Here is a 12,288-nt window from a genome sequence, read left to right on the forward strand (position 1 = left end):
ATGTCCAAAAAAATTTGAAAAGCTATGGGGAAGGTGGTTAGATACGACAGGACTCCAGAGTAGATCGCTGGTGGATCCACAAGGTAGTTCTCATTACCAACTGATGATGCCAGCATAAAGACAGGCATGATAACATTTCAGGGTTTTTTTTTCCATGGGAGACTACCCAGATAATCATGATAAGACCGTGTGATAACATGCCCCTTACTTTCTAGACATGCTCCATACAGATTTGGCAACTTGTCTGGCAACTGTAGAATTACGAAAATTGGTTCTGTCTGCTATAGGGAAGAGTGTGTTTGTAAAAATGTAAAAAAAACAAAAAAACAAAACAAAACACAAAAATGTTCTGATAATAGAAAAAAAAAAAAAAAAAAAAAAAGACTGAATGGAGACTGTGGTATGGGTGAGGCAATACAGGCACCTGCCTTGGGCACTGCGACTGATAAGGGGCGTAATTTAAGCAACCATTTGCCCCCTTCCCCACTTATTTCCAATCCCACTGCCCTTCAATACCTGCACAAATTTATTTGGTTGAATGACGTTGGATATTGTCCTGACACAGGGTACATTAAAGGGGTTTTCCCACAAAAGAAAACTCTCACATTTCTATCCCCTAGTGATGTTAACACAATAAAGATCATTTTAACCCTTTACTTAGCAATTTTACTCTCTGAGCAGACACATTACTGTATTATCCATCTAGTCCCGTGGGGTGACAATGTGGTTACATTATCAGGGTACAGGCAGGCCCGGCGCCAGCACCCGGCCAACCCGGGCAAGTGCCTGTGCCCCGGGGTACTGGAGGGGCCCACTCGGGCCCCCGGATCAATTGTACCAGTGTCGCTATAAGACACTGGTGCAATTGATCACCATCCGGTTTGATCACTTTTCTGCCTCTATGCTGCGCTGGTCGGGAGGCTCTGAAGCCGGCGCACATGATGACGTCATCGGATCACGCGTGCCGGCTTCAGAGCCGGCGCGTACGGGAGGCCCAGGCCGAAGACAGCTGCAGGCGCTGCTCCGGGGGAACCAGGAAAGGTGAATTCTTTTTTCTTTTCCGGAGGGGAGTCAGTGTGTCCACGGGGGGCGGGGGGGTCAGTGTGTATACAGGGGGAGAGGGGGGGGGTCATTGTGTCCACAGGGGGAGGGGGGGTCATTGTGTCAGCAGGGGGGTTCAGTGTGTCTGCAGGGGAGGGTGGCGGTTCAGTGTGTCCGCAGGGGAGGGTGGGGGTTCAGTGTGTCCGCAGGGGAGGGGGTGGGGGTTCAGTGTGTCCGCAGGGGAGGGGGGGGGGGTTAAGTGTGTCCGCAGGGGAGGGGGTGGGGTTAAGTGTGTCCGCGGGGGGGGGGGGGGGGTCAGTGTGTCCGCAGGGGGGGGGATCAGTGTGTCCCCGGGGGTGGAGGGGGATCAGTGTGTCCCGGGGTCAGTCAGGGAGGGGGCGCAGTGTGGCCACTGGAGGGCGGCCCACTAAGGCTCTGTCGCCCAGGGGCCCACAAAAACCTGGAGCCGGTATATACACCTTCATCTGACTTCTGTACTAACACACTGACACGTAGAGAGATGAGACAGATCAGAGATGCATGAGATTACACAGACTGATAGACCATTACACTGTTACACTGAGCTCCATGCAGGGGGCGGGGCTACAGCCACACAGCATAGATAGACAGAAATCTCATCTGCACAATCTCATCCAAGATGACCGCCACCTAACCCTAAGAGAAGTTACTGGGTCGTGTCTAGGGGAAACTGAAATTGTGCACAGCAGGACTGGTAGACAGGTTGGAATTATATCTGTGAAATGCTGCATTTTTGTTAATAACAGTGAATTAGAGAATGTGTTATTTTGTACATTTAAGAAAGTTTGTGGGAATATTCATTTAAGAAGGTAAGTGGCTCTTTACCAAATACAGGATGTAACCATACCAAATGACTGACTTGGTTCTGCCATATCTGTACATTCTTGTCACTTAGCATGGCACGTGATCACTGATCGGTGGTGTTTCTATGGGACTACATGGGAATAAACAGAAGAAATGACACTCAGTACTGCTACATCTGTACAATGTGTTCCAGCAACTAAAAAACAACTACAAAAAAAATGCTGTGTACAGCAGTAATGTTCTAGTACAGGAAGCAGATTTATACATCAGCCCGAATTATTATATAACACCACACCCTGCAGGGAACCATCTCGGATGTCACAATATTTCCAGTAAATTACAAGGAATAAAAATTTAACCAGAAAGCAAATTAGAAATTAACTTTTTGGACTGAGGAAATATTTTGTATTGGTTGAACACACAAGATATTTAAAGTGTTTTTTGAAAAATATGAATAGGATCCAGGAGAATCAAGATAGGAGTCTGATGGGAGGAGCCTAAAGAAACGTAGCAACTTTTGGGACTGCCGGTGACAGTGGCTGGAAAATCATGCGGATGTCCTTGTAATGAGTGTAGTTTACGCAGGACACCGGAAGACCCATGGATCATAGAGGAAGAAGGGGGAAGTACAATATGGGAGACCCTATCAGAAGATTGTACTTATCCTAGAAAACATTAGTAATTGTGGTCAAATCTTAGACATCTCCCCCATAGTACTGACAACAAGAAGGTCAGTGGCAGGCACAATGGTATGACCTGTGACCTGCAGGAATTTACTTTTGGCCCTGTCAGCATGTCCTCTGTAGTCATATCCTGTACCCAGAGCCTCCAGCAGAATTGCAATTACATTCCTGCACCAACCGGTCGTGTGAGGTTGTGTACTGGCACTGCTCCCGTACACATCTTTACATGATGTATGATCACTACCAAGATCCTAGCAAATAAACAATGTAAAATCTCCAGCTCCGTCCTGATGAACTATAACCCATTTGGAAACCTGCAGCGCCACCACAGGGAAAACTAAAGGGAACCTGTCAGACGAGGTTAAGCTAATAAACCACTACCAGTATGTAAAGCAGATTAATACCTTTCAGATCCTGTTTCTTTCATGACTCATTGCGGTGGCATCATCCAGAAAATCTACTTTGAAGTGAAATGTAATCTAGTTATAAGGTATGGAAGAAAAAAAAGTCTGGCACTAAAGTCAAGCTCTCCTCATCTCCTTCACTGTAACTGGTGGTCCTGCATCCAGGGACATCACTAACCAACTCCCCTGAAGTCTGGTGCAAGATGCCAATGACAGTAGAGAAGGCATCTATGGCGGGAGAGCTTGACTTCAGTGCTAAACTCTCCACCCTGTGACTGAATACAACCAATGTACATGTCCCTTCTTCAATGCTGATGACCTGGATGGTGCCACAACATCGGGTCAAGAAATAGGTAATCTGGTAGGGGTTTATTGGGTCATTTTCTGCGGTGCATTCACAGTGTGCATTCATATCACTGGGTTTTCACTGTACGGCAGGACGGGAAGTCTAGGAAGTTTTCTAGACAAGGGCAACCAATGGTCATTATTATATAGATAATACACACTGAATCATTACTTTTACTACACATAGCCTTTTGCTATTGGACTTGCCCTGTATGGCAATTTAGCTTGGAACATGGGGGTGTGATGGGTAATTTCCTTCAATGACAGGACGGCACCAAAGACCGGAAGTACCAGAGTGACGTGAGAACCACTAGCAGGGCATGTAGGCTATTTTTTTGCCACATCTGTCCTGGCCCACTTTAATAATATATGTATAAAGTTAATCACAAGGCTCCTTAGTATTTAGGTCTAGCTTTTTGTTACCCCTCTCTGCACCCTCAGCAGATTACAGGCAAGTGCTGAATATATACTTTGTCTGTGAACTAACATGATACACGTCACCTGGCAGCAGCATCTGTAGGCTTGGGTCCTGTCTATGTAACACTTTCCTGTATAATAATACTTTGTTTCAATAAGAAACAATAATCATAAGACGGCAGAGCAGTCATTGTGTACGGCTGATGCTACACCAGGAGGAGGGCGGGTATTTCTCCTCTTGTGACACACAAACATTTGTTTTCCTCATCTACAGCTCCACCCCCCTGGTGTCCATCCAGTTATAGGGGGTTTTCGGGTTATATATTATTGACCTATTATCCGCAGGGGTTGTTAAAGGGATTGTCCACTTTCAGTAAATCAACGTTATTGTTTTTCTAATGGCTGGTTACTGATAACGGCTATGACCCGTCCTGGACCACTGTGTACATGACATGACCATGGACTGCTGCTTTTTATCCTTTGTAAGAAAACAATGAAGCATTCTAATGCATGACAGCAAGCAGAGATCTTGAAAAACCAGGAGGAATTGAGAGAAAAATTCAGAAAGTTTATCAGAACATTGTAGAACGTTTGTTCCTTTAAGATCAGATCAGTGGAGTAACATAGGAGTTCCGTTCAGCAGTTCTAGGTTTGGTCCAAGAGATTCATCATACGCAGGCGCTGAACCGCCAATGTATGATATGGATACATCAGGAGGCTTAGGTTTAGTTTATTTCTACATTAGGTCCTATCTGGCAGAGAAATATCCGCCAAATGCGAACTTTCCCTTCCCCACCACCATAATAATCGCAATCGCTGGTAATTTGCTAGTAATAGTGATTACTTCAGGGCTTCTGACATAGGAAACCTGATAAATGTCCCCCAAGGAGGGAGTTTGATGGACTGTGGCCCAGTACACATGTAGGATCACATTACACTTATAAAGTCACAGGACATAAATTAGTAGTAGAACATTCTCTCCCCGTATGATAACCAGGAATATAACAACACAGATCAGCCCATGCTAAAGTGCTGCACATCCCAAATCTCTCAGCTCCGGCCCCACATTCCTGGAGGGAACAACCCGATACACAGATCATTATTCCCCCATGTGTTTCTGATGCACAAGTTTATAAGGCGGAGAGCGGCATAGGTCAAATGTCACAAGTTTCCTTGAGAACTTAAAAACATGGAGGATAGTATGGAAAAATGAAGGGTCTTCCATGTAGGTCAGGCACAAAACAGTGTGATGGAGGCTGATAACGCAAATCTGTCACAGTCTATAGGACCCACAACCACAATGTCTCATGTGTAGTGCTGAGCTCTACTTATGGGGTCCTCTAAAGCTACTGGCCCCGGGGGCAACTGCACCCCCATCATTTAATGTCCGTAATGAAACCGACCAATTATAGATCTCAGATCACAGCAGAGATTCATCACGTGGATGACAACCATCAAGAATCAACCATTAATTACTAATAATTGCTTCCAATAACAAGAGCCTATCCAGGCCATGGCACATGGATAAATACATGCAGTACATGCAGCGACCTCTGTACAGCAATGTCATCCTGACCCTTTATGTGGCCACTATTACTACCTGCCTTCTCTATGGAGGTTGGTGCTGTGAGCAGAAAGCGCCCTCTAGCTGAACGTCAGCGCTTTTCAGGGCACATTGCACTCATTTGAGCAACTGGATAATAATAATCTTCATATAGCGCCATCATATTCTGTAGCGATGTACAACTCATAGGGAACATATACAAATATAATATTACATTACAGAGCACAAACAGTCATATGGAACAATATGAGGAGCTTACAGTCTATGAGGATGAGGGGGTGACACAAGAGCTTACAGTCTATGAGGATGAGGGGGTGACACAAGAGCTTACAGTCTATGAGGATGAGAGGGTGACACAAGAGCTTACAGTCTATAAAGGATGAGGGGGTTACACAAGAGCTTACAGTCTATGAGGATGAGGGGGTGACACAAGAGCTTACCGTCTATGAGGATGAGGGGGTGACACAAGAGCTTACAGTCTATGAGGATGAGGGGGTGACACAAGAGCTTACAGTCTATGAGGATGAGGGATGACACAAGGGCTTACAGTCTATAAAGGATGAGGGGGTTACACAAGAGCTTACAGTCTATGAGGATGAGGGGGTGACACAAGAGCTTACAGTCTATTAGGATGAGGAGGTGACACAAGAGCTTACAGTCTATGAGGATGAGGGGGTGACACAAGAGCTTACAGTCTATGAGGAGGAGGTGGTGACACAAGAGCTTACAGTCTATGAGGATGAGGAGGTGACACAAGAGCTTACAGTCTATGAGGAAGAGGGGGATGACACAAGAGCTTACAGTCTATGAGGATGAGGGGGTGACACAAGCGCTTACAGTCTATGAGGATGAGAGGGTGACACAAGAGCTTACAGTCTATGAGGATGAGGGGTGACACAAGAGCTTACCGTCTATGAGGATGAGGGGGTGACACAAGAGCTTACAGTCTATGAGGATGAGGGGGTGACACAAGAGCTTACAGTCTATGAGGATGAGGGGTGACACAAGGGCTTACAGTCTATAAAGGATGAGGGGGTTACACAAGAGCTTACAGTCTATGAGGATGAGGAGGTGACACAAGAGCTTACAGTCTATGAGGATGAGGGGGTGACACAAGAGCTTACAGTCTATGAGGATGAGGGGTGACACAAGAGCTTACAGTCTATGAGGATGAGGGGGTGACACAAGAGCTTACAGTCTATGAGGATGAGGAGGTGACACAAGAGCTTACAGTCTATGAGGATGAGGAGGTGACACAAGAGCTTACAGTCTATGAGGATGAGGGGGTGACACAAGAGCTTACAGTCTATGAGGATGAGGGGGTGACACAAGAGCTTACAGTCTATGAGGATGAGAGGTGACACAAGAGCTTACAGTCTATGAGGATGAGGGGGTGACACAAGAGCTTACAGTCTATGAGGATGAGGGGGTGACACAAGAGCTTACAGTCTATGACTATGAGCCCTCATACAGCTATGTACAAGGAGAAATTAAAAAATTATAGATTTTTGAAGGAGGGGAAAGAAGAATTTACGAAAAAAGGTTGCATTTTAAGGGGTTAATTAATAAAAAATTCTGCAGATTGAACCATTCATCAGTCGCCATCTTATATACAAAGTCAATGGGCCGCAGGGAAGCCTGGAGCTTGGTACCTGTTTTGTCTGGATAACAGACAGGAGGAGAACACAGGAAGAGAGAGTTGAAGACTCATGCAGTTAGCAAGTGTGATAGGCTTCCTAAAGAGATGGGTTTTAAGGGCATGTTTGAAACATTGGAGGTTGGGTATTAGTCTGATTGTATGGGGAAGGGCATTCTAGAGAATTGGTGCAGCTCCTGGAGATGTGAGTAAAAGGTTTGAATTAAGGTAGAGAAAAATCTAAGATCACTGGCAGATCAAAGAACACAGGTTGGTTGATAGACTGAGATAAGAGAGGAGAGATACGGATGTCCAGCATTGGGCAGAGCTTTGTGGATGAGGGTTATTTTAAACTGTATGCGGAAGGAGACTGGCAACCTGTACAGAGATTGGCACAAACTGGATACCAGACTACAGCACCATCTAGGTGTAAATTGGATGGATTTGGTATTTCTGTGGTCCTAAACAAAGTTATGTGTATTGCTTCCTTCCCTGCTATAGCTTTGGACTGTGTTGGTAAATCTACATATCCGGATAGAGTACACTCTGCATTATGGACAGAGTGCTGCGCTTCTTACTCTGTCCATCCTTGACATGATACCAATAAAAAGTACAGCTTGTTCCACAAAAAACAAGTCCTAAAACAGCTCTGTGAGCAATAAAATGTAATAAATGTAGCCTTACAAAAACAGCCAAACCTGGTGCAGCAGAGTGAGCTATGTATTTATGAGTTACAGAAACAGAACAGCTTGTGCTACACAGTCTCTGTATCGCCTCTTCACTCACATACAGGATTCACCCGTTTCCAGAACTCTGACTACCCAAGCGAGGCAGAGACAGGTCTAATATAAGTCTGAGTGATGTCACCATGTCTGGGAGCTGAAGAATATTACTACAATAATGGATGCACCTCTAGAGCGGACCAGGGCGAGGTACAACCTCTACAAGGCGCTATTATCACAAAGGTGCCACATATGTAAAAAATAATAAATTTTTCCCCCTTCTGGTTGGGTTTACATGGTGCATTTCCATTGCTACTTGAATTGCATAGTGTAAGCCCCAGACTCTTTCCTCCTGCCACAGGTGAAACCCGGGTTCCTGGGGGCAAATATATCACATAGAATACAGAAAGTGTATACACACCCAAGAAGTAGATTTCTAAATAAAGATGCCATTTTCTGCTCACTTTCATCACACAAGAGTCACCCACAGGACTACTACATGACTTGTGGCAATATTAAGATGTCAAAAGTAGCAATGGTTGCTGTCACTACTAGCCCCCCCCCCCCTCCAAATCCCAGCCAGGACACAAAAATCCAGGTGACGATAGAGATTGAGTCGCTGTGATTGGTTGAAAGCCAATAGCACATCAATATTATTCCACGTGATCCCTGCTTGTTGTAGTAATCTCATTACGGCAACAAAGAAATTCTCACTCACGCCCTATTTGTTTTTTGCCATTTTTTTGGTTTAATTTAGTCTGAATTATGGGTTTAAAAAAAAAAAAAAAAATTACCCAAAAAAGACCCAAAGTTTTTATTTGACTATAAACCGATTCGAGTCAAAACTCGGTGTTTTGATTCAAGAAACCCACAAAAAGTAGCATTTTCCATTAAAATGTGCTGTATGAACGAGCACCAACTACTGACATAAAAGCACAACAACACGTTGCAGCCGCACAGCTCACCTGGGATCCGGGAGGCCTTCTCCTCCGGTGTCCTGTTTTTCCCGTCCATTGTAGCGTGTGCATATGACCCCGGGCCACTGCTAGCCTTCAGCTCCCCGCACGTATTAAAGGTCAGCTTTACCAAACAGGAATAAAAATAAAACCTACCCCTGCCCTTTATGCCTTACTGACTGCAGCTTAATATATTCCTCAAACACCTGCTGTTCTTGCAACACTCAATAATCCTCTGGCTGCTCACAAGTGCTGACACCCTGGGCCAATCCCAGGACGACCTGACTTAAGACATATTACAAGGAAGTGATAGGTGCTACACGCTGCCGGAGAACTACAACCCCTGGGCCACCTACAGTGGCCGGCAGTCCATAGCTGACCCGTCACCCCTGTCCTTGGAGAGGAGGAATCTTGAGTGTCAAGTCTGTGTCTCTCGCAGTGCACTCCCCTTTCTGCCCTTGAGCAAGTCCCACTTAGTAGAGTGTCAGTCACTGCCCTGATTTATTATTGTGAGCTGTACAGGAGGAAAGCACATACAGGATTAACCCCTTAGTGCCATGTGAAGGCATGGGGGATCACATATCTGTCCGTAAGAGATAACCCTAAAGCAAAGGACCACCGGGATAAGTCTGCTGCAGGGTTCATATCAGACATGACCGAGTTCCCTCTGGGGCAGCTCCCAATTTTGCCCATAATTGACATTCTGATGACCCTGGTCTGAACATGAACCCTGGATTTCACTGACCGACCACAATGCTGAGGACGGGACTCGTAGCATCATTGCAATATGTGACACAAGGAGTCTCGGCTTCTTCAATATTGTTGTGATTATGGTTCTGCACTGTGTTTTGACTACTTACATCATATATCACCAGGATTCACAGAGTTTTTCTTATCCTGGGAACCCCTTTTAGTCATTGTTCACCTGAGCACACGTCTATTAAGGAGTGTTGATACAGTTTTGTAATTAAATATAACATGCCAAGCCCTTTACTCCAGGGGAACCACCAGCAGACCCGCTGTCTTGGGGTTGTGCAGGACGACCTCTCGTTTGTATCTAAAATACAATCTCTTATACACTCCAGCCGATTGCACCTCAAAATGATTTCCTGACCATCGAAACCTCAAAAACCCTAAATGTTGTTCTGATTGACTCTCATCTCAACTACTGTAATCCTCCTTCCTACTACCCACTAATCCTACTTCCTACTAATTGGTTTTCCACTTCCTAAACTATACAATCTATTCTTAAAGGACATCTACCACCAGGATGTAGGATTGTAAACCAAGCACACCATCATACTGGTGTTTGCCCCCTTTGTCAAGATCTCCTCTTCTTTTATCTTTTTATTCCCTGGTTTTTACAAAAAAGGCTTTTAAAATTATGCAAATGAGTCGAAGGAGCTCCAGGCTCCATAGGTCTTAATGGAGCCCGGAGTCCCAAAGGCTCATTTGTACAATTTTTAAATTGTAAGAAGATAACAAAAGAGCAGATCCTGACAGAAGGGGCACACACCAGTATGTCAGTGAGCTTGGTTTACAATCCTACATCCTGGTGGTAGATGTCCTTTAAAGCAAGAGCCAGAATGGTGCATCAGTTCCGACTTTACCCTCCACTATGTGCCAGTCACTGCACTGGTTGCCCATCACCTTCCATATTCAATTCAGGTTAATGACCCTCACCCACAAACCCGCACCTCCATAGCTCTTCTCTCTCATCCCAGTCAATCACCCAACCCGTGTTCTTCGATCTTCCAGTGATCTTAGATCTTCTTTTATTCAAACCTCCCTCCCATGTCTCCAGGACTTCTCCAGAGCTGTACTTATTGTCTGGAATGGTTCATTCAGTATTATCAATTTATTTAATTACTTAATCCTTTAAAAATGGCTGGTTCAACGTACAAGGACGCCATCTTGCGTACTGTCAGCCATTCTAAATACAGCGGAAATGTTCGCTGACCATTGTCAAGTTAATGTCATGATTCAGCCATTTTTGTGTAACCTGCCTGTAAAAGTTTTCCCTTGGCACATATCATAAATGTTTGGGTTCTGGAGACATTCTCTGTACATTCTGTAGATTAACATAGAAATAGTTTATGGTTCATTAACCGTTTGAGAGAATGTCTCGGAGAATGCTGTGGTAAATTCATTATGGCCAATAGCATTACAGTATTCTATCTCCTTGTCACGCCCCTTTGATGATGAGGTGTCTGTCTTTTATATATGCAATTGCAGACAAATAAAGGGAGAGAAGATTTCCACATACACTAGAGACTGACGTGTCTAGGTTTGTTCTCATTCTGGTACCAGATAAAAGCCCTAGATAAAAAATCTCTAACATATGACCATGTTATTACTATGTCAGGTCTTTTTTATTAGTACATGTACCCCATGATCTGTACAGTCCTGCAGAATAGTATGGTACAGGCAGTCCCCGGGTTACATACAAGGTTCTGCAGGTTTGTTCTTAAGTTGACTCTGTATGTAAGTCGGAACCGTACACTTTATTATTGTAACCCCAAGCAAAAATTTTTTGGTCTCTGTGACAATTGGATTTTAAAAATATTGGACTGTCATAAGAACCAGGATTAACACTAAAGTTTAATTGCAGACGCCTTTGATAACTGTTACAGCTGATTATTGTACAGGAAATTACCAACATCCAGAGGTCCGTAAATAGGGGTCGTCTGTAAGTCAGGTGTTCTTAAGTAGGGGACCGCCTGTACTATAAAAGATTTATTATTAGAAATGTAAACCTGGGTGAGAATGGCGAGCTCTCTTAAGTCTCGTTCATGCTGAAGTTTTAAGAGAAGCAAAAATCCTATTCTGGATTTCAAAATTAAAGTTTTGATGTAGACTTTAAAGGGCTTGTCCACTTTCAGTAAACAATTGACATTGTATAATTAAGAGTTGTACAATTTTCCAATATACTTTCTGAATAACTTCGCTTCCTGTTTTTTTTTAGATTTCTGCTTGCTGACATTCCATAGGAAGCTTCATTGCTTATATCCCAGGTCATTCGATGTCATAATGGCACACGGCTCATTATATCCCTGTCATGTGATGTCACACAGGTGCACGGCTCATTATATCCCTAGTCATGTGATGTCACACAGGTGCACAGCTCATCATATCCCTAGTCATGTGATGTCACACAGGGGCACGGCTCATCATATCCCTAGTCATGTGATGTCACACAGGGGCACGGCTCATTATATCCCTAGTCATGTGATGTCACACAGGTGCACGGCTCATTATATCCCTAGTCATGTGATGTCACACAGGGGCACGGCTCATCATATCCCTAGTCATGTGATGTCACACAGGGGCACGGCTCATTATATCCCTAGTCATGTGATGTCACACAGGTGCACGGCTCATTATATCCCTAGTCATGTGATGTCACACAGGAGCACAGCTCATCATATCCCTAGTCATGTGATGTCACACAGGGGCACGGCTCATTATATCCCTGTCATGTGATGTCACACAGGTGCACGGCTCATTATATCCCTAGTCATGTGATGTCACACAGGAGCACAGCTCATCATATCCCTAGTCATGTGATGTCACACAGGGGCACGGCTCATTATATCCCTAGTCATGTGATGTCACACAGGTGCACAGCTCATCATATCCCTAGTCATGTGATGTCACACAGGGGCACGGCTCATTAT

The 12,288-nt window shown here is 44.5% G+C and overlaps 1 protein-coding gene across 3 annotated transcripts in view; it reads right to left on the bottom strand.

Moving 5' to 3' along the window:
- The window catches only part of PFKFB1 (6-phosphofructo-2-kinase/fructose-2,6-biphosphatase 1), a 40,594-nt gene that overhangs the window by 22,817 nt on the left and 5,489 nt on the right, over positions 1-12,288 (bottom strand). Inside the window, exon 1 of one of the 3 annotated variants that reach the window (XM_072123926.1) lies at positions 8,621-9,011. The exons of 1 other annotated variant lie outside the window; for it this stretch is intronic. In XM_072123926.1, coding sequence (XP_071980027.1) covers positions 8,621-8,669 — 49 coding nt within the window. In that variant the 5' untranslated portion in view covers positions 8,670-9,011. Of the gene's footprint in view, positions 1-1,927; positions 1,968-8,620; positions 9,012-12,288 lie in introns of those variants that run through there. One more of the 3 variants, XM_072123927.1, reaches the window with a different exon arrangement.

This window comes from Engystomops pustulosus, chromosome 9 (genome assembly GCF_040894005.1).
Source record: "Engystomops pustulosus chromosome 9, aEngPut4.maternal, whole genome shotgun sequence".
Taxonomy (NCBI): Eukaryota; Metazoa; Chordata; class Amphibia; order Anura; family Leptodactylidae; genus Engystomops; species Engystomops pustulosus.